Genomic DNA, 22,644 nt, shown 5'->3' on the forward strand with positions numbered 1-22,644 from the left:
GTTTTTTCCCAGATGACTCTCATGCTGCCTGGTCATGTATGATGTCTTCCTGCAGCAGCATAGATTAGACATGGTCATCTTGGTCCCACTTCATAATAACTGCAAGCAGGAAATTTATTTTTCTTTACAGGTGGACTGCTAGTGTGGCCTATTTAGAGGAGAAGCCAAGAAGCTTTTTAGAGAACTATGAACCTACTCTGGAACTTCGCAAGCTCAGGCTCTATTTCTTTGTCCTTTCCTTTTCTTGATCTTTCCCCCTAACTCCTTATATCAGTCAGGGTCCAATCAGGAGAAAGAAATCATTCCAGTAATATGAATGGGGAAATTTTAATAACAAGATTTATTAATTAGAAAAACATGGGCTGGGGATGTGGCTCAAGCGGTAGCACACTCGTCTGGCATGCGTGCGGCCCGGGTTCGATCCTCAGCACCACATACAAACAAAGATGTTGTGTCTGCCGAAAACTAAAAAATAAATATTAAAAAAAAAAAAAAAAAGAAAAACATGATTAACGACTAAGAAGGATTCGAAAGGATCCTGAAATAGCAAATACAGAAAGCAACTACTTCCTGTATAGACTGAGAGTGAAGGAAGAAATTAAGAACTTAGAAGAGGCCCCTCCGCCCAAGGATCTCTTTGAAGAGGGTAAAGTTGCCATAGGAACCCACAGCTTAAGGATGGTGAAGAGATATGCCAAAAGGTGTGGGAAGAATTGGCCCCTCAAAGAGGTCTGCTGGATTGCAGAGAAACTTGCCAGAGAGTTTGAATTAACCAAAACCAGGCCTTCTGTGTTTTAAAACAAAACAAAACAACAACAATAAAAAAACAGCCACACACCAGAAGCAGGAAGGGAAGCTGCTTCCTAATGTGACAGCCCAGCAGTGCCCTTCCAGCGCCCTCTGTTGACCAAGGCTACCATTAAGCCAGTTAGCAAAGGAGGGAGAAAGAAGTACAGGATCTGGCTCCAGTATCACTTAAAGCAGGACAAAGAGTGGGTTTGGATCTGAGAGACCCCACAGTCTCCTTTATTTTCCACCTGTCTTTCTCCCTTTCCTTTTCCCCATCCCTGCTTCTGTCTTTTCATACATGATATTAAAGTTGTTTGAATTTGTCAAATCAAAGTCAAGAAATATTTGTTTAAAATTTGTAAAATCAGATGTCTTTCATTTCTTCCATTTATTGTTTCTACAGAAAGAGACATTAATTTGCAATTTTTATTTCTCTGGCTTTTTAAAAATTACATTGTTTTAATATTTTCCCGTAAGAGTCAGTGACCTGGCTGGGGTTGTGGCTCAGAAATAGAGCGCTCACCTAGCACGCGTGAGGCCCTGGGTTTGATCCTCAGCACCACATAAAAATAAATAAATAAATAAAGGTATTTTAAAAAAAAGAGTCAGTGACCCTTCTAGGTGCAAATCATTGGTAACCTGGGCCTGGGGAAGCAAAATGACTACCCCACCCTAATTATAATTTGATTAGCAACCTTAGAGGTGGGAAGTATCTAATAACAGTTCTGTGGATAACAAATGCTAAATGATTATTCTACTATTCCATTAATACTCGATAAAATAGTGCTATGAGGCTCCTTCAAAACTGGTCCCCACTTAAAGTCACTACTTCTAGAGGCTACTTTTAAATAGACAATTCTGTATCTTTTATGGTTACTTTGAATATAGACATTATTATGATAGCCACCATTTACTTTATATTATAGACGTCATGGAACACACTTTATATACATTATCTCAATTATACATCAGAATGTCCTCTGAGGTAGACAGCATGATCATTTTCCAATGAGGAAAGATTAAGGAGCTTGCTCAGTGCCATGCAACTAGTAAACATGTTTTCAAGCCCATATGTTAACTACTGTACCATATCTCCTCACTTAAATGAACAATTTGGAGCATTCAACTTTAAAGAAATTAAAGAAACAAAAATCCAGAAATGAACTCTACAAGCTTTTTTAAATAAAGAGAAGAAAACAGGCATAGTGGATTGCCCTTTTGCCCACTGTGGTGTTACAACTAATTTTATCATCTCTGTTTTCTTCCAGTTCCACTGTTGCTCAGCCGTCTGAGATGCCCCCATCTCCTCTGGTGTGGGAGTGACAGTGGAAGATAATGTACTACTGAAGATGTAATGTAGCTTTCCACTGGAGTCTGGGATTTGCAATTCTGGAGGTTAATCATGCTTGTACTGTAATTTTACTAATGAAGTTTTAAATTAACAACCACTACTTGTATGATATGAATAATATTTAGAAATGTTACTAGACTTTTAATCTTGTAAAGTGGTTGTGCTTTTAGAAGAAAAAAATATTTTACCCAGAGTTGCACATGTTTTATGAATTAGTGCAGCTGTTATGGCTCACCTCAGAACAAACGAGAATTGAACCAAATTTGGGAGTTTGGGGTTTTTGTTTTGTTTTTCTTTTTTTTAAATGAAGTGAGATTGTTCACATACACTCAACACACACACATGCACGCACACACACACAAAGGACAGTCATACATTTTGATATTTGAGCCATTCCTAAAGATTTGGGGTTTTCTAAAACTAAAGAATCTAGAAATCTTGCCTGCGACCAATCATGGAGCCACGTGAGCTGATCGTGGCTGTGCCTGGGGGAGGGGGGTAGGGAGGAGGGGCATGCCACCTAATGATCAAGCCCTATAATTAGCTTCTCATTAGAGCTGTGATGGTGATGTGTGCTGTCTAAAAACCAATGTTGTGGGTAGAGAGAATGAGTTTGTGACTAGGAGAGACTAAACTTTTGTTTTCCTTACCCAGTATAAATATATATATATATATTTAATCTATTTTTATTAGAAGTTTTTCTGCTCTTTCTTACATAAAAGAACCCCAAGCATGCATCTTTCATGTGTGTAAATAATTCATTTCTGGGCTAATTTCAAAAGAATTCCAACATTGCTGTATAGCAAGAGAATTAGCTTGCACATTTTAGGTCTGTGAAATTTTGTGAGACTTTTCCTGCACTGGACAGTGAAAAATAATAAATAAAAGACAAAAACAAATTTTTAATACATTTAAAGCCACAAAAAAGGCACATAGGGAATTATGTCAAATGTGTTTGTGTCCTTAGCAAAGCTGTGGGAGTCTGGAAATGTCACAGTAGTAAATAACTTATTACTTTTTGACAAATTCTTTTTTCTGTTGGAACACTGAATTCTTCTGTGCATATGTATATATGAATACAAATTGAAGGCCTCTACCTCCTGGAGTTATACAACTTGGCTTGTTTACCTCCACATGCTGATGATGACTATTTTTTTTTTTTAAGTTCAATGTGGAGACTTGAAACTTGAATGTCCCTTCCAACTTTTATATTAAAAATAAAAAGACAAGAAAATTGAAGATCGTTTTTCACCTGTACGAGGAGTACTAAAGGATCGTCTTAAAATTGGTCTAGGAAAAAACCTTGGTGTGTGTTATGGACAATTAACTGTTAAAGTTATTGTAAGTTATCTGTATTTAGCAGAGTATTTTCAACTTGAGTGATCTGAGCTGAATTTGAAGACTATTAATAAGTTATGTTTGGAAGTTTTAACTTCAATGAAGTAATTATTTGCTGTGAAAGAAACAATGAATTACTAAACAAAGATGGTGCAATATCTTTGTTTTTTTTTTATGAGGCTCCTGAGAATCAACCCAACTGAAGCATTTCAATTCACTTGAATGAGAAACGTGTTTAGTATCAAAAGAGCCCGAGACGACACTGGTGTGAAAGGTACAATCTCAGAGGTTGGTCAATTACCGTGGCACACTTTCTGGTCACTTTGTACAATGTAGATTTGAAGTACAGTGGTGAAAACATTAAATGTGACATTTGAAAAAGATGTGTCATCTGTTTTATTTCCATTTCTTTCCTTTGTTTGCTTTTTAGTACAGCTTGTGTCCCAACTTTGCAGTTTTGAGATATTTGTTATTTATATTTCCACTATTTATATTTCCTAAAAGACATTAGTTGTTTTGTTTTTTCCAGAAACTTAAGATTGACCAAAAAACATATTGATAGCTTAGTTAACCCATATCAAAGATGTTGTTTAAATATATACAATATGGCAATCGTTCCAGAGTCTCAATCTATGGTTTTCAAACTTCTTTTCTTTTGAAGCAAAGAACCCAATTTTCATGTGAAATCATACCTTATATTGAAATCCAGTACAATAAATAAAAGTAGATTGCTCTGGGTGAAGCCAACTAGCAAAGGTACTTGACCCTCTCCCTCCTCTTCCTTCCTGTGTCCTGTCCCTAGCTGCCCAAAGGCACTTCGAGCTCAGGAAGAAGTCTCAGCTCTGGGGCAGTGTACTTAAGACCTGAAACCAGACTGCTTGACTTCAGAATACTTTCCCTGAGGTGGACCAAGTAGTTTTACTCTTGAGTTTGCAGGTGGCATTTCCTTCTCCCTGTCTTCTCTTGATTTAGCAAAATGAATGATTTTTCCCCCAGACATAGGAGGCGGGGAGGGAACAAGCATTGACTATTTTAACTCATATAAATTAATATAAAATCTTATATTAGTTTATTCATTTATCCGTTCAATAAACTTTGTTTTTTAAAATATATTTCTTATTGGACACAATACCTTTATTTTTATGAGGTGCTGAGGATTGAACCCAGAGCCTTACACGTACTAGGCAAGCACTCTACCACTGAGCTATAACCAAAGCCCCATCGTTCAGTAAACTTTGAATACCAGGTGCAGTAATTGTGTATAAGAAAGCTTTGTTGATATCAGTAATGTTTAAATAAGAACCCTGTCTCATCATTTACAAGGGAGCATTTTGAATTGCATATATAACCTCTTTTTGTATGTTTTGTATCCTGCTGGGGATTGAACCCAGTGGCACTCTAGCACTGAGCTACATCCCCAGCCTTTTTTATTTTGTGACAGGATCTTGCTAAGGCACCTGAACTGGCCTCAAACTTATGATCCTTCTATCTCAGCCTCTGGAGTAGCTGAGATAACAAGCATGTGCCACTGCACCTAGCACACATATAACTTTGAAACCAAAGTTCTTCATAGGTAGTAGATACTAGAGAATATATACAAACTTACTCCCATTGGAAACTGCTTATCAAATCAAGGGATTTGTGTCTTAGTTATCTATCACAATCTGTTGGAATTACAAAATGTGGAATTTCTAAAACCAGTCAGTGTAGACATATAAAGTAGGGCTGTAATCAACTATAGTTTGTTTATAGTTTAAGATCACAGAAGATGAAGATAATTTCTTCTCTAGAATTTTTATTTTGTTTTCCCCTTATAGTATATCACTTAAAATATAACTTTTGTGTTAAAATAAAAACATTAAAAAATAGAATTGCAAAATTTAAGACAACTCAAGATACTTTTAGTAAACAAATTTAGTGAACCATCAGCAGAGCCCCCTTCCCCCCACCCCAGGTAGTTCTAAAGGGGAATTCTTTTACTTCAAGAAAAAGGAAAGAAGCCCAGCACCATGGTGCATACCTGTACTCCCAGTAACTCAGGCTACTGAGGCAGGAGGATGGCAATTTCAATGGCAGTCTAAACAACTTAAAAATAAAGAAAAGAGTAACTAAAAGCGGATCTCCAGTGCAGAACTGGTGAACAAAGAAATTGGTAAGAACTCAGCAAACATTAACTGCATAAAACATTAATAATGGTGGGTGCAGGAGAAGAAAACAAATTAGAGTAGCATTCTTTAAAGTGAGATATGTACCGCGAGGGTAAAATGAAGACTCAAGAAGTACATGGGCACATATATTCTTTGGGTTTAAAGAATCAACATCAATGTCAAGAGCTTTGTAATGTTTTGAACAACTAATAAAAAAAAAATCAACATCACTATGTTTTCCTACATCCCACTTCTCCCACTTACAAAAGAAAGATATACACTTACATATCTTATATAATATAATGGCACAATGTTCCTGGGTATTAAAAAAAACCCTGGATTGCCAAGTAAAGGGGCAACTTTAAGCAGTTTTTGTTCACAAAGACCTTAGGCTGGGGATGTAAGATAGAGCACTTAAAGTACCCCTAGGTGAACCCACTACCAAAAAAGAAGAAATATTGAGACTGGCAGTATTTCACCCAGGCAGCAAATTCATGACACAACTCTCTGTCTTAGAATTGAGAAGTGAGATATTTTTTGTAGAAACACATAAAATGAAGGCTGACTTTTTCCAACAGAAGGGAAATCTGTTTTGACTGCTTGCTTTGCCAATGAGGGCTTTCCATTTAGTTTATATGGTAGACATTTTCCATAGTTAGCCTGAATCTGCAGCTACACAGTTCTGGCAAAAATATATTTAAAGCAAAGAGTTTTTAAATATTGAACAAATGTTGGCAAGGATGTGGAGAAATTGGAACCCTTGTACATTGCTAGTAGGAATGAAAAATGGTGCAGCTGCTATGGAAAATAGCATGCCAATTCCTCCAAAAAAAATTTAAACAGAATTATCATTTGATCTAACAATTCCATTTCTGACAACATACATAACAGAGTTGAAAACTGACTCAAACATTTGTACACTCATGTTCCTAGCATTTATAATAGCCAAAAGATGAAAACCACTCAAATGCCCATCAAGGAATAAACAAACAAAATGTGACATATATACAACAGAATATTTACTCAGGCTTTAAAAGGAAGGAAAATTCTAATATATAACACAGACTAACCTTCTAGACATTATTCTAAATGAAATAAGTCAAACACAAAAGCACAAGTACCGTATAGTACTACATATATGAGTAGTACTAGAACACACTCAGGAACACAAAATGGAATGGTGGTTATCACAGCCTGGGGTGATTGGGAAGTGGCTGTTTAGTGGGTGTAGGATTTTATTTTGAGATGATGAAAATATTCTGGAGATTGATAGTGGGGATGGCTGGTTGGACAACAATGAATATACTCAATGCCACTTAAATTTTATATACAAGTTGTGCTTTTTCAGCAGATGGAAAGATGTTTAACCATTAGGCGATATATTTTCAATCTCTTCTAAATAAAACCATTTTAAGGGACATAAAACAATCAACTGAAACCAGGTTTGATAGCACGCATCTGTAATCCCGGCTGCTCTGGAGGCTGAGGCAGGAGGATGGCAAATTCAAGGCCTGCCTGGGCAACTTGGTGAGACTCTGTCTCAAAACAAAAAGATTTGAGGTAGAACACTTGCCTGGTATGCGCAAGACCCTAGGTTTGATTCCCACTACTGCAAAAAAAAAAAAAATTTGTAAATAAATGTAGTTTATTTCTGCATCTCCATTCTATTCCATTGATTTGTGTTTGTCTTTATGCCAGTACCAAACTGTCTTGATTACTATAGGTTTGTAGTAAATTCTGAAATTGGGAAGTGTGAGTCCTTCAGCTTTGTTCTTTTTCAAGATGATTTTGGCTATTCTGGGTCCCTTGCAGTTTCATATCAATTTTAAGATGTTTGTCAGTTTCTACAAAAAAGCCAGCTGAAATTTAATAGGGATTTCACTGAGTCTATAGATCAGTTTGTGGAATATTGTCATCTTAGTAATAAGTTTTGATCTGTAAACGGGCTCTCACCATTTATTTAGCATTTCATTCAACAATATTTTACAGTTTTCACTATATAAATCTGCATTTTCTTGTTAAATTTATCCCTAAGTATTTTATGTATTGATATTATATCCTACAACCTGGCTGGACTCATTTTTTTAATGTATTCTTCAGGATTTTATAACAAAGCTTAAAGTCCTAAAAAATATAATTTAAGGGGTTGGGTTGAGGCTCAGTGTTAGCGTGCTTGCCTAGGATGTGTGAGGCACTGGGTTCGATTCTCAGCACCACATACAAATTGATAAAATAAAGGTCCATCAAAAACTAAAATATATATATATATATATATATATATATATATATATATATATATATATAGTTTAAAAATTCTTGAGGGTAAGTGGGAATCATAAAAAATTTACAGTTGATGGTGCCAATTTAATAAGGAATACCCCCCCCAAAAAAAAACCCATCTTCAGGGCCTTGAGCATGCTAGACAAGCTCTCAACCCCTGAACTACACCCGAGCCCTTCTGTTGTTGTTTTCCGTGAGAGTTAGGCTTGTTAGCCCTGGCTATCTCTGCTCTGCCTTTAGAAAAGAGAAAGAAATAATATAATCAAAACTCATATACCTTTCACTTAGATTTACCAATTTTAATCAGTTTGCCACATCTCCCTTATCAGTTTATCCATATACAAATATGTGTGTATATTTTGTATACAAATTATGTGTACTTTCTTGTTTTTGCTGAAAACTCACCCTAATATATCTTCTAAAAACAAGGACATTATTCTACATTAGTATAATTCCATCATCATGCCATTTTTTTTTCAGTGCTAGGGCTCTACCAGAGACGCATCTCCAGCCCATCATGAAAAATGTCTAAGAAATTCAACAACTGATATGTTACCCAATATGTCAAGCACATAAATTCAAATTTATCCAGTTGTCCCTCATTTCATTTATAAGTATTACCCTTTCAATTCAGAATCCAGTTTAGGATCACATCTTACATTTGGTTGTCATGTCTTTTTAAGTGTGTTTTAATACAGGAGAGTCCCTCCCTCTACCCCTTCTTATTTCGTGACACTGTAATTTATGAAAGGGCAAAGCCAATTATGACGTACAAAGTTCCACAAAGATTTGGATTTGTCTGTTTCCCAATGTTTCAAACATTTTTTTAAAAAATGTGAAATGGAATATTACTCAAGATACTCTGTGAAAAACTATCACAGAGGTGATGTGGTATACTTCCCATTTCCTCAAAATGAGCAGAAGCCTGGTACAGTAGCACACACCTATAATCCCCAGGCACTTGGGAGGCCAAGGTAAGAGGAATGTAAGTTCGAGGTCAGCCTCAGCAATTTAGCAAGGCCCTAAGCAACTTGATGAGACCCTCTCTCAAAAAAAAAAGGGGGGGGGGGGCTGGGGATGTAGTTCAGTAATAAAACACTCCAGGTTCAATCCTCAGTACCAAAAATAGGGGGACCATGCAAGACAGCCTAAAGCCAGGTGGCCAACTGCCCACTACCTCAGTGAAACCCACAGATCTCAAGAGAGATTCTGAGTCTTATGAATGAGAACCTGCTAGTTCAGTTTTGAAGCGTGAAGCCATCTGCTGATTGGGGAGTCACATAGCTTTCCAGTTTATACCACTTTCCATAACACCAGAACCTGTTGAAATTTGATTCATCTACATCATGCCTTTGGCTGGCTGAGACCCATTGTTCCTTATCCTAAGTATCTGACTACATGTGGCAGAGGATTAATTTCTCTATTTAGTTCATTCAACAATGACTCCAGCTTTGTTTTAATAAATCAAGGCTCATAAGGCACAATGCTTGTTTGTGAGGAACCTGAGATTTAGTGGGAAACATGTTCAGAGACAGAGCCGCTAAATTCAGACAATGGGGGTGGGGGGAAGCACACGGCATATGCCTGTAATTCTAGTGACTCAGGAGGCCAAAGCAGAAGGATCAACAGGTTCAAGGCCAGCCTAGGCAACTTAGGGCCCTGTCTCAAAAAATAAAAAGGGTGGGTGGGGGTCGTAGCCCAGTGGTTGAGTGCTTTCCTAACATGTATGAGGCACTGGGTTAGATTATTAGCACCAAATAAAAATAAAATAAAGGTCCATCAACAACTTAAAAAAATAGTAAAAAATAAAAATAAAAAAGGACTTGGGGTGAAGCTCAGTGGTAGAGTGACCCTGGTTTCAATCTCTATTACCAAAAAAAAAAGAGGTGGTGGTAATGGGGAGGGGTTGGCTTTCAACAGGGCCTTAAAATACAGAAGGATGTAGGGAGGTAGGTGGGGATAGAGTAAGAAGGGTGGGTGCATTTTAAGTAGAAAAGTGAAGGAAAATAGCTAGAATCCCCTTTGCACCAGCACAGTGTCCAGTGTTGAGCTGATGATGATTGTCTTGTCATAATGCAAATAAATTTCAAAAGGTCCTAAACATAGTCTCTTCTCCTAAGGACACATGCTTTTGTGTGATGACTGCAGATTAGCTGTGTCCTCCTCAGCTGATCTCTCCCAGGACCATTTGCATTCCAAGACTGATCTGACCTCATCAAGTCAAGAACCACAGTTCTCCCGCTAAAGGAATTTCAAACAGAAGGAACAATTGGAGAGATTTGTATGTGTGTGTATGAAGGGGCCCTCCAGTGAAAGTGCTTGACCTTGAAAATCTTTATCTACAGATAACAAACTTGGCTGGGCAAGATGTTTTTTCAGTTGCAGTCACACTGACAGCTGTACAGTTACCATGTTCCCTGGGCAAATGCCAGCTTAGGGCCCTACACTCCTCCCCCAGCAAGCAGTGATAATCAACTTGGAGTACAAGGGTCTGTACTCCCATGCTCATTAAAATATGCTGCCCCGTTCTTAAAGCCATTCAGGGTGTTGGGGGTGGAGTTGGCACATGCAGGCCCTTTCCTACCTGTTCAAGCTTCTCCTGGGCCCTATCTTCCCTCATCGGGAGGGTCTGGGGACCTTATAGGGGAGGCACTTGCCCTGCCCCAGAGATAGAAGCCCTGAACCAAACACTACTCCACCCTTGTAAGAGACAAGCTGGGGTTTAGGACACAGGTTCTACTCTCTGCCTTATTACCAGTTTTGTGAGCTGGGATGATACCTCTCTGATCCTCAGTTTCTTCATGAGGTATTAGGTCCTCAATTATCTGGAGGGGGCCATCTCAGCTCTTCATAGTCTCTAACAAGTGAATGATATGGAGAAGGGGAAGAGGCAGAAGCTTACAGACAGAATTGAAGGCCAGAGTGGAGGGCAGGAAGGACCAACTTGCCTTCAAGGCCTTAGTTCATAAACAACAATTTCCTCAGGTGACCGAAGATTCCTCAGACACCAGCCTTTTTTTCTAGAAAAAGCCGCAGCTGGATCTGAGTTATCCCTACCTCAACCTCCCTAAAGGGAAGTTTTTTTCCCCCTGGACTCAGATCTTCTCTGGAGCAGGAAAAACAGCACTGAACGCCCCTCATTCGCTCAGGCTGCTGGCTCCAGAACCAGTCAGAATTTTGTGTTTTTGCGTGTTCAGCCATCCAGGTCGTTCACCCCCTTGCTCCCCAACTCAGACGGAACCTCCACGTCCCTCTACAGCTATGCCTCCTCACCCCCTGCCAATTGTACTCCCTTGGTAAACACCCCCCTTCCCCAGCCAAACCCTTCCAGGCCCCTCAGCCATGGACTCTGCAGAAATTGGCACCTGGCTCTCCCCAGAACTCAGCTTCCACACAGCTGTTCATTTTCTCACTCTTCAAGGTCAGACTCAGGGTCACCAGCCTCCCTGATCCCTAAGACCATGCCCACCTTCCTCCTGATTACTGCCATTACATAAAGGCCTTCTCCTCACGCAAACATGCCTAAGTGGCCTTTGGATACTCTGTCCCTTGACCTCATCTCCAAAGACCTTCCTCCCCATTCCATTTCAGTCATACCCTCCCACAGGCAGAACTTTCTGACACCAGGATTCCAGACATTGCACCCCCTTGTCCTAATCTCCCAGCCTCTGGCTAATGACACCCATCACACGAAGGGCTTCCTCATCAGGGCTTCGAACCCATTCACTTCTCCATTTTCTCTGTCACCAGCCCCCTTTGGCCTCAATGTCTTCCTAACTAGCTTGAATTGCATGCTCCATCACTTCAACCACCCTCCTGTTCAACTCCCTCAAATCACCTTTGTTTTCCTGAACCTCTTCTGGATGAGTCCAACTCCCTTTTGCTGAGCTGACCTCGCAATGAAGAAAAGCACAGCCTAGGGGCTGGGGATGTGGCTCAGACGGTAGTGCGCTCGCCTGGCATGCGCGGAGCACTGGGTTCGATCCTCAACACCACATAAAAATAAAATAAAGATGTTGTGTCCACCGAAAACTAAAAAATAAATATTAAAAAAAATTTAAAAAAAAAAAAAAAAAAAAAAGCACAGCCTAGGAGAATGGGGCCTACAGGTCAAGGACCACCCACCTCAGCACTGCCAAACATCCCTCTATCCATGGGGCACACAAACCACCTAAACCGAACCCTAATCCTTCCTCTACCTTCTTGGAAGCCTTAGGCCATATTTTCTACTCTTTTTTCCTCTGACCATAAACTTTAAACACCTTCTTTTGAGGATCTGTCCTCCACTTTATGACACTTTCTGCCTCCATTTCCCTAACTTCCTTATTCCTTGCTACTCTGCCATCTGCCACCCTGCCCCCACAACTGTTCTCAACAGGGCCACTGGTGGGTACCACCCCAGGTGGCCCTGACCCAGGTGACCCTCCCTTCTCCCTGTGATGTCATACTCCTCCTTGCCCACCTTCATCTCAGACTCCTGAGGTTGGAGCTTTAGGATCTCCTCTAGGCTTTCTCCTCAAAAATTTGACTCCCATCAAACGCTGATGTTTCACAAGTCTAGTCTCCAACAGGTTCATCCAACGGCCTATTAGCATCCACCAGATGTTGCAGAGACTGCTCAGTGTCAACAAGGCCAAAACTGAATCATCTTCCCTTGAACTCACTTCCCCTATGTCCCCTCTTCTCAGTGAATGGCAACCCCATCCATCCTGTTCCAACCTGACCTGGGTTCTGCATAAAAAATCAATATTTGCTCAGTGAGCAATGAATCTACTCTTTCTCCTCTATAGACAGATCTTTCCTCATTCTCCACAGCCAATCACCAAGTCCTGTCCATTCTACCTCCTGAGGTTACTTCCTATGCATCCTTCTCAAGTTTCCCTGGACCCCCAACCCGGCCGGACAGGGATCTTGCGGAGAGCGCCATCGCACAAGCCCGGCCTGCCCCGCTCTGCCACCCGCACTGTGCACTGGCAGCTCCAGTCCACACGCTCCGTGGCCCAGCACTTAACAGGTGCTGGTAAAAACGACTGAGCTCAGCGGGCGAATGGAATCTTGAAGGAAAGTTACCAAAGCGGGCAGCCCCTTGCAACTACGACCCGCACCGAGACACCAGGCGTCTCCTGGCAACCAGACTCCCGCGCGCCCACTTAGGTGTTGGGCAAGAGCCCCGCCCCTCTCACGCGGCGCTCCCGGCAACCAATGGAAACCGTCTGCGGGGCGCCTTCTCTCAAGCTATACGCGGAGAAGCCAATAGCACACCGCAGAGAGTCCCGCTTCCTGTAGGCGCGCCTCGCCTGCTTCTCCACCAGCCAATGAGAACAGTCGGCATGCCCTTCAAGGGGGCGGAGCTACCGCTGCGGCCCGGGATCCCTCCGCCGCTGCACGGCGCGGGCCTTCTTCCCAGCTCTGCCGGTCCGGACCCAGAGAACCTCGGCCCCCGGCCCGTCCACAGTAAGGGGACTATGATCGTCAAGCGCAGCCTTGACTTTCTGCTGGGCTTCTACTTTCTCTCCCACATCCCCATCACCCTGTTTTTGGACCTGCAGGTGGTGCTGCCGCGACAATTATACTCGGTCAAGGTGAGGAGTGTCCCGTGGTTCCCCGCCCGCTGGCCCCTCGAGTTCGAGACCCCTCGGTGCGCTGTGGGTGTCCCCTGGCGTCCCATAGAACCTCTTCTGGCCGGGCGCGGTGGCGCACGCCTGTAATCCCTCAGGCTCGGGAGGCTGAGGCTGGAGGATCGCGAGTTCAAAGCCAGCCTCAGCAATGGCGAGGCGCTAAGCAACTCAGTGAAAGCCTGTCTCTAAACAAAATACAAAATAGAGTTGGGGAAGAGGCTCAGTGGTCAAGTGCCCCTGAGTTAAACCCCAAATACTCAGGGAGACCCTGTCTCTAAATAAAATGCAAAATAGGGCTGGGAAGGTGGCTCAGTCGAGGGTCCCTGAGTTCAATCCCCGGCACACACACACACACCCCCAACACCAAAAAATAACCAAAAGAACCTCCTCTGACACGTTTCTCCTTCCCGCCTTCTTTGGGACCTGCCAGTGACCGACACACTTCTTACCTGACTTCCATTCTGCGTCTTCCTGGCTTTTTGTTCATCTGCCCCAGTCCCTTCTCCCACATTGCAAGGTACAAACGTTTTGTTTGTTCCCTGAGTATGTGTAATGCTGCATAGTTTCACCTGTGGTCAGTTGTCAGTGTTTGAGGGAAGTAGTTTGAATGAACCACTCTCAACACCTGTTGGATTCAAAGTTGTGGTTTTCTTTCCGAGCGCGGTGGCGCTCGCCTGTAATCTCAGCAGCTCCGGAGGCTGAGTCAGGAGGCTCCGGAGTTCAAAACCAGCCTCTGTAATTTAGCGAGCCCCTAAGCGACTCAGCGATCCTGCCTCAAAATAGAAAATAAAAAGGGGCTAGGAATGTAGCTCAATGTAGAGCGCCCTTGGATTCAATTTCCAATACCAAAAAAACCCGAAGCTCAAGAATAAATAAATTACCAGCCGCGGGCATTGGCGCACGCCTGTCATCTCAGCGGTTCGGGAGGCTGAGGCAGGAGGATCATGAGTTTAAAGCCAGCCTCAGCAATGGCGAGGCGCTAAGCAACTCAGGGAAACCCTGTCTCTAAACAAAATACAAAATAGAGTTGGGGAAGAGGCTCAGTGGTCAAGTGCCCCTGAGTTAAACCCCAAATACAAAAAAAAAAAAAAAAAGGTAAATAAATTATCAACACCTTTCACACTGCCATTATACTTGGGTTTGAGTAAGAATGATCACCTGAGTGAAATGTCACATCCCTACCCCAACCCCCCTCCACCCACCTTCCCCTTTCCTGGCTATTGGAGAATCTTTTTTGCTTTTAAAGTATTCAGAGCTACACTTGGTTTTTTGTTTTTTTTGTTTTTTTTTTTTTTAGAGAGAGTGAGAGAGAAAGAGAGAGAGAAATTTTTTTTAATATTTATTTTTTAGTTTTCGGGGGACACAACATCCTTGTTTGTATGTGGTGCTGAGGATCGAACCCGGGCCGCACGCATGCCAGGTGAGCGCGCTACCGCTTGAGCCTCATCCCCAGCCCCTACACTTGGTTTTTTGTTTGTTTTCTTATCTGAGTTTTTGTTTTGTTTTTCCTTTATCTTGGCCATGTAACCTCCTTCTGCGAAATTCCTGCCCTCAATTCTGTGTTTCTCCAAACTTTTGATAGAACAGGGCGAGACTGACTCCACTACCCAAAGACTTGATTTTTCCTTTCCTTTCCAGGAGCATTTTACCTCTGAGCTACAAAGTCCCAGTCCTCCTTTCTCCACCCACCTATCCCTGCTTTTTTTTTTTTTTTTTTTTTTGAGGCAGAGTCCGAGTTGTCCAGGCTTGCCTAAGACTTTAGACTTGAGATCCTCCTGCCTCCAGAGTCACTGGGATAACAGTCATGTGCCACCATTCCCCACCTAAAGATTTGATTTTTGCCTCACTTTCTCCTGAACTGCTTTTTCTCTGCAGATCAACTAGTTGTCTTTGGTGCTGGAGATTTGGGGTTTGAATTCAGGCATGCTTTACCTAAGAGCTACATGCCCAGTCCTTTCTTTTGAGACAAGCTCACTAAATTACTGAGGCTGGCCTTCAACTTGTGATGATCCTGCCTCAGCCTCCTCAGTTGCTGGGATTACAGGTGTGTGCTGCCATGCCCAGTTTGTGAAGCAGTTTTGGTTTTTTGTTTTTTTCTTTTTTCTTTTTATTTATTTTTATGTGGTACTAAGGATCGAACCCAGTGTCACACATGCTAGGCAAGCGCTCTACCACTGAGCCACAACTCCATTCCCTGCAAAGCAATTCTTCATCTGAACTCCTTGAGCTTGCAGTAGTGTACACAAAATTGCATGTGCCCTGTGTTTCCTAGAAGAGTCAACTTTTCCAGGGTCAAACCCTCCCAAAAAGGTTAGAACTCAAAAGTATACCAACTCCCATAAGTCTCCTTTTTGCTCACTTTTAGAACTAAGCATAACTGGGAAGACTTCTGACCTCATTTCCATGGGAAAAGCGCAGGCGGGTATGTAGCAAGAGCATTGTGCTACACTCTGGTTACCCCGTTCTTCAGAAACTAGCCAAGTGGGTGAGTCCCCTGACTCACCTGTAGCCTCTGCTTTTAAATAGGAGTTTAAATTATAAGCTCAAACATACATAAGTTGTAAGTTTAGGGATGGAGCTTGATGGTACAGCACTCACCTAGTACACAGACCCTGAATTTGATCCCCACATGTGCATACATTGTAGTAATTTCCTACTGCTACTTGAACAAATAATCACAAACTGGTTCCTTTCAGATTTATTCTTTCACAGTTCTGGAGGTTAGAAGTTCAAAATGAATCTTAAAGGATGTCTTTAGCACTGGTTCCTTCCCGAGGTTCTATGGGAGAATGGTGTTCCTCATTTTGTGGCCACACCACATTAATCTCTTCTTCAGATCACCCCATTGCCACTTTCTTTTATTTGGTCAAATCTCCCTCTGCCTTACTTTTATGAGGTTACTTGTATTGCCTTATCTATGGTTTTTGAAACCTGTGTGGCCACAATTCAGGCCGGCTGCCTATTTATAATTTCTCAATATAATAGATAGGTCCCTTAAATACTTAGGAATTGACATGTTACTCCACGTAGCCATTCCTGACTTAGGAGCCTGTGGTTTATCCTTTCTGCCATTCCCCATCCTTGCTCACCACTTACAAAATACTACTAAAATGTGCCCAGCATCATGAAGACCCCATTTAAACGTGTGTCTTTGGTTGGGCAGAATATACTCCGCTTTGGATCTGGGAGTTTAGCTCAGTGGTAAACTAAAAACCAAGTAACCAGCACCTCGCATGTACAAGGCCCTGGGCTTGATACCCAGCATCGAAAATAAAAAGATTTGAAAAGGCTAATAACCAATGCAGATAGGATCTGGCTAGAAACTATGTAATTATTTCTTGTTGGTTTCAATCAAATCACTTGGAAAAACTCCTTCTTTATTATGAAACAGTAGAAGAACTTAGTATTGGTTAACACATGGGAAGCATTTTGTAGTATCCTTTGCCGCTAGATAAAATGTTTCTGTTAAAATGAAAACAGGTAGGTGTCTGTCCTTGTTCAGAATTAGAGAAATACAAGATTTCACAGCAAACTTTGGCTTAGAAAGCCATGAGTGCAGGCCCCATGAATCTTTTTGTGGTGCTAGGGCTGAAACCCAGGGCCTCACACCTGCTAGACAAGTACACTACTGCTGAGCTACAGCCCAGCCCGGTGAATTTTCATGGATATCAGTGATGACTTGAGTCAAATGTAAGTCAGCTATAAATGGAAACAATTTTTTAAAATATTTTCTTTAGTTGTAGTTGGACACAATACCTTTATTTTATTTATTTATTTTTACGTGGTGCTGAGGATCGAACCCAGCGCCTTGCACATGCTAGGCGAGTGCTCCACTGCTGAGCCCCAGCCCAAATGGAAACAATTTTATCACATTCTTTTGGGGAGAGGGATCTTAAGTAATATGTAATTATTAATGACCAGTTAGTTGCATGCCAAGATTTTTTTTGGGGGGGGAGGGGTTACCAGGGATCAAACTCAAGGACACTCAGCCACTGAGCCACATCCCCAGCCCTATTTTGTATTTTCTTTAGAGACAGGGTCTCGTCTCACTCTGAGTTGCTTAGCACCTTGCCATTGCTGAGGCTGGCTTTGAACTCACGAACCTCCTGTCTCAGCCTCCCAAGCCTCTGAGATTACAGGCATGCGCCACCGCACTTGGAAAATGCCATGCCAAGATTTTTATTAGAATTAACTTGAACATCCCCAGATATATATTAATTACATCCAGTCAAGTAATTTTAGGTGCTAGCAATTGTTCTAAAGATGACAAGTGTTGCCACAGTAATATTGGCCCTATTTTATCAATGGGGAAATACGGAGTGCACTTAAGGGTCTTGTCCAGAGCCAGGACTCAGCCAAGAGCTCTGCCTCTGGCTCCATGCCACTCTGCCGGGGGCCTGGATCTTGTCTTCTGCCTACCCTTTGTTCAGCTCATGTTATGGCATCAGGTGGTTGGTTTTTGCCTGTGGGCAGTGGTTCCTAATTACTAGGGGAGTGAAGTGACTAGATTTTTTTTTAATAGTTATTTTTTAGTTGTAGTTGGACACAATACCTTTATTTTATTTATTTTTATGTGGTGCTGAGGATCGAACCCAAGGCCTCACATGTGCTAAGCAAGCGCTCTACTGCTGAGCCACAACCCCAGCCCCAAGTGACTAGATTTTTAAGTTTTGCTAATCTCATCCTGCAGCCTAGTGCCCTAATAAGCCGACCTTGATTTATGAAATAGGTGAATCGAAGATAAAGTTCAAGTGGACCAGAATGCCTTTCAAGTTCTGTGCTAAATCTTTGTTTTGTTTTTGTAATACTGGGGATTGAGCTTAGGTTGTGTATTTTTTGTTGTTTTGGTTGGTGGTTGTTGGGGTTTTGTTTTGTTGTTGCTTTTGTTTGGACAGGACCTTGCTAAATTGCTGAGATTCAAACTTGCAATCCTCCTGCCTTAGCCTCCCAAGTCACTAGGATTACATGCATGTGTCACCATATGCCGCTGCAGTAAATTTTTTTTTGCTTTCCTTTTTTTCCCCACGTTTTTTACTAGTGCATCATAGTTGTACATAATGCAGTAAATATTTTAAAGCACATAGTTTTCCCTAATACTTTTTAAAATAAATCTAAAAACAAAAAAATCATAAATCACTTAGTTCAACTTGCTCATTTTACAGATAAGGAAACAGAGCCCTGAAGAGGAGCAAAAACTTACTCCTTTTGAGTTTTCCTACCACATTACTATCCTGAAAGTGCTTAGGAGGTGGCAGAGGGCACTACCTTGCCATGAATTCAGAGTTCACATTAAGAACAGACTAGAGGGGCTGGGGATGTGGCTCAAGCGGTAGTGTGCTCGCCTGGCATGCATGGGGCCAAGGTTCGATCCTCAGCACCACATACAAACAAAGATGTTGTGTCCACTGAAAACTAAAGAATAAATTAAAAATTAAAAAACAAACAAAAAAAAAAACTAGAGATCATTGGTCAATAGACTAGTCAACAGAACCTTTCTCAAATTAATATTGTGCCAATAGAATATTTGTTTCTGGATGTTTACCTCTATTTCATAATAGTGAACCTTTATCTTTTGATTAAATATTAACAGGAGAAAGGTCCTTGAATTTTCTAATGTAAGATAAAATTCTTAACCTTGGAGTTGCTTTATATTTTGGGAGGTGAGGGGCAGGAGAGGTTCTGGGGATTGAACCACCCAGCTACAACCTCAGCTGTTTTTATTTGAGACAGGGTCTTGGCTGAGTTGCTGAGGCTGGTCTCAAATTTGTAGTCCTCCTGCCTTGGTCTTCCAAGTTGCTGAGATTGCAGACAGTGCCCAGTTGATGGAGTTGCCTTCATTCATAATATCAAGACACTGTTTGGCTTTGAAACATGTGTTGGGACAGTGCCACCTCCTGGAAGCTAACTGTGATAGACCTTGGTAGTAAACCCAAGCCTCTAGGCTTTAGGCTCCTGTAAAACACAGTGGGCATCTCAGACTCTACTGCTTCCTTCCTCTGCCTATGGCCACTTCAGCATGGATCTGCTTCCCCTTATTTGATTATAAGGGTGGGGCCCAAACGAGAGCTGAGACCACTAAGTCAAGCCTTGACAACCTAGCAGCTATATGGTTTGAGGCAGTTCATTCATCTACAAATATCCTACTGGTCTTCTCAAAGAAAAAAAAAAATGGGGAGGGGGGCTAAAGTTAAAAACAATGAGGAACTTACTTGTGATATTAAAGTATCCAAATTTACATCTCCACGTAGGTTAGATTTATCCTCTCCCCTCTCACAACCACCTTCCTCCACCAAAAAAAGAAAAGAAAGAAATAGAAATTCAACTTATTTCTGCATTGAGGGAATCTGCCATTTGAAGTTGGGTGTAGTTATTGTGAAAGGGAAAATGTAGGATGATTTTCACATTTCTTGTTTCCTTACAAAAAAAGGATGTCAGCAGAAATGTCATTTTCCTTTAGCAAACATCCTGAGAGCCTACTGTGTGTCAGCCGTCTGTTGTTCTTGACAGTGGGCAACATAATCTGAACTTGTGTTGTTATGGAGTTCTTAAATTCTGGGTAGCATAAAGAAGGGACTGGAAGAGTTGAGGAAAAACTTCGCAGAGAGGGTAACATTTGAGTTAGAGCTAGACTATGATACAGAAGCCAGCTGGTATGCCACCTGCCACCAAAAGGACTGGACAGTAAAAGACTACCAGTTATCCCTAAATGAACTGAAGATGCTGAACAAGCCAAGTGCTGTAATTCCCCATGATTATCATCTTGTTTTCAGCTCAGAAACCTGCTGGCTTGGTATGCTGAAGAGTTCAAAGACCCTCTGATACAGAGCACCCCAGTGTGGTTCAAGTCCTTCGTGTTTTGTGAGCTTTTGTTTCAGCTGCCCTTCTTTCCCGCTGCAACATATGCCTTCTTCAAAGGTTGGTAAATGGTGGGGAAAATCTCCTTTTTTCTCAGAAAGCAAGCCCCAGAAATTTTTTGAGAAAGTATCTCCAAGATAGAGGGGCATAGTCCCTGAAGTTTGCACAAGGGCCCCATAGGATCTGGTGGAAGCAATCAGGATAAACTGGTAAAGAGACATTAATTTGGCTCAGACCATCTGGTCAACTGAGGCACATGGCTACCTCAGTTATCTGGAAATCTCTCCCATTACATTTAGAGATTGAATTTGTCATCCCCTGACCCCACCATTGAGTCTCTCAACCATTGGCTTTACTGCTCTACTTTGAATAGTATCATACTGACCTACAAGCAGTAGCATCAAGTGAATTCATAAAAGGCTTAACTTCTCATTTAAAAATTATTCTTACATGTTCTTATATAATTAATGCCCTTATAAATAAGAGGCCATACCTCTGTCCTTAGTAACTAAGCTCATACAGCTGAAAGTGCCTACTGGAGTTTACCAGAGGCACTGGATCCAACTGTAGGCCTCTTGCCTATATATGATGACTTCACAGGCGGGTGCTGGGACAGGGATGTACCTCCCTTTGCATTTTAGACCAAATGGATAATGGGAGTTTTACTATCCTAGAGTTCTGCTGAGTTATATTCTGACCCTCACTCTTGATTTCTCTGGCAAGTCAGTGAGCTAGGGTCCTAGCTCTCAACTAAGTTTATGTGTTGGATAGTGTAACATCCAGTTTTCCATTTTTTTCTGAGTTTCTACCTGGAGAAAAGCACAGAAAGGGAACAGGCCAGCAGAGACAGGGCAAAGAACATCTCAGATGTCCCAGAAGCCATACACAGATCTAACCATCCTTTTCTCTTTCTTTGCTTCAGGAAATTGCAAGTGGATCCGTATGCCTGCAATCATCTACTCAGTTCACACCCTGACAACATTAATTCCAATTCTCTCCACATTTCTATTTGGGGATTTCTCAAAAGCCAGTGGTTTCAAAGGAGTAGGTCCTGAGAGTTTTCATGAACGAATAACCCTCATGGCCATCTATGCCCCCTACTTTATCGTTCCCTTCATACTTCTGTTGTTCATGTTGAAGAACCCCTACCGCGAGGAGAAAAGAAAGAAAAAATGAGGGAAACAATCACTGACCCAGGAAGAGACATTCACAGGGCAGTTGCCCCTTTTGACCCAATACAAGAAAAACTACTCTGAACCCATGTCTTCAGTAGCATTTGAAACACGAACAGCAGTACTTAAGAGCAAGATGGTGGCAGGAGCCACGTCAAACCTTTATCTTCCAAGGGATGAACAGATCCATCAGCAGGGGTGGCAGGCAAAGGAGAGTGGGCTGTCGTTGAAAAGTCGTGCCAAATACCTTATCATGTGCCCAAGTTCCATTGCAGGATTTCTAAGAGCAGGATCAGACCAGAAACTGAGTAAGCTCCCTCAAAACATGGCCTCCTTGACTCATTCATGAGGCATCTGACCCACAGCATATACACATGACTGAACCTTTGACTCATGATTCACTGTAGCCTATCAATCACCAATCCAAAAATAGTGGAGTGTTTCAGACCATTCAAATTAGAAATTGTGCCTCCTTAATATTCATTAAAAACCATGTTTTCTTGGCCCTACCTCTACCCCTGGGAGAAAAAAGGGAAAATATTATGTAGAAGAGGTTTTCCTAAGGTTCAGCCTCAGCATGATTTGTCAATCAAACAGGTTAGACTGGAAGGTGTTTGTTTCTTAAACAGGTCATCCCAAGAGATTTTAAGTCACCTTGTTCATCTTATTTCCAAATCTTAGACATGTATATTTTTAAAGACCACCTGGGACAGTTCCCTTCATTCTGAAGTCTGGCATCTAAGGACTGTTCTGGAAGTGTGCTCCCTAATGGACAGCTTCATCCTTCCTAATACAGTATGGTCATTCCTACCCTGTTTAGGGCTGGGGATAGTTGGGTGTGACAAGCCCAACGTGTGCACGTCAGGTCTCTTCACATTAATGCTCAGCATTCCATCAGGGTTCTCTAAATCTACTTGAGGCCAACACTAAAGAGGGTAAACGAAAAGTCCTGGTCAACTCTTTTTGTCTTTTTTGTTCACAAGTCATACTGGTCTGACTGTTGGTACTGACTCTGGTAAGACTGGTCCAAATAAAGGCAGCTGCTGACCACTGCCTGATGTGTTTTGTGGACTGGGAATTGAGCATCCAGGGTT

General features: G+C 41.7%; 2 protein-coding genes and 1 long non-coding RNA gene across 6 annotated transcripts in view; 2 read left to right on the forward strand and 1 right to left on the reverse strand.

Moving 5' to 3' along the window:
- Window positions 1-3,861, forward strand: part of Nlk (nemo like kinase) — a 149,026-nt gene extending 145,165 nt beyond the window's left edge. For 2 of the 3 annotated variants that reach the window (XM_046446795.2, XM_046446793.2), the window contains one exon: window positions 131-504. In XM_046446795.2, coding sequence (XP_046302751.1) covers window positions 131-248 — 118 coding nt within the window. In that variant the 3' untranslated portion in view covers window positions 249-504. Of the gene's footprint in view, window positions 1-130; window positions 505-2,057 lie in introns of those variants that run through there. The other variant, XM_046446794.2, reaches the window with a different exon arrangement.
- LOC124094191 (uncharacterized) lies at window positions 309-13,041 on the reverse strand. Its single transcript, XR_006852153.2, has 3 exons — window positions 12,976-13,041; window positions 11,744-11,937; window positions 309-465 (listed from the first exon to the last, which is right to left on the reverse strand). It is a non-coding gene; the product is annotated as an uncharacterized LOC124094191 (long non-coding RNA).
- Window positions 13,042-13,258: 217 nt separating this feature from the next.
- Tmem97 (transmembrane protein 97) lies at window positions 13,259-22,603 on the forward strand. 2 transcript variants are annotated; one of them, XM_046446975.2, is made up of 3 exons: window positions 13,259-13,487; window positions 20,294-20,438; window positions 21,301-22,603. In XM_046446975.2, exons 1-3 carry the CDS (start codon window positions 13,371-13,373, stop codon window positions 21,552-21,554), a joined length of 516 nt encoding a protein of 171 aa, XP_046302931.1. In that variant the 5' UTR covers window positions 13,259-13,370; the 3' UTR covers window positions 21,555-22,603. The 2 variants fall into 2 exon arrangements, with proteins under 2 accessions (XP_046302931.1, XP_058436008.1); XM_058580025.1 differs by lacking the exon at window positions 13,259-13,487 and adding an exon at window positions 15,514-15,567.
- The last annotated feature ends 41 nt before the right edge of the window (window positions 22,604-22,644 follow it).

This window comes from Marmota monax, unplaced genomic scaffold (assembly GCF_021218885.2).
Source record: "Marmota monax isolate L192 unplaced genomic scaffold, Marmota_monax_Labrador192_F-V1.1 WCK01_AAM20220418_F8-fsc00138, whole genome shotgun sequence".
Lineage (NCBI taxonomy): Eukaryota > Metazoa > Chordata > Mammalia > Rodentia > Sciuridae > Marmota > Marmota monax.

What these genes read in the sequence shown, in the direction of transcription:
- Tmem97 (XM_046446975.2), top strand. Translation starts at nt 13,371, where the DNA reads ATGATCGTCAAGCGCAGCCTTGACTTTCTGCTGGGCTTCTACTTTCTC. An exon ending in GACAATTATACTCGGTCAAG is followed by an intron (nt 13,488 to 20,293) that starts GTGAGGAGTGTC and finishes TCTTGTTTTCAG; the next exon opens with CTCAGAAACCTGCTGGCTTG. An exon ending in AACATATGCCTTCTTCAAAG is followed by an intron (nt 20,439 to 21,300) that starts GTTGGTAAATGG and finishes TCTTTGCTTCAG; the next exon opens with GAAATTGCAAGTGGATCCGT.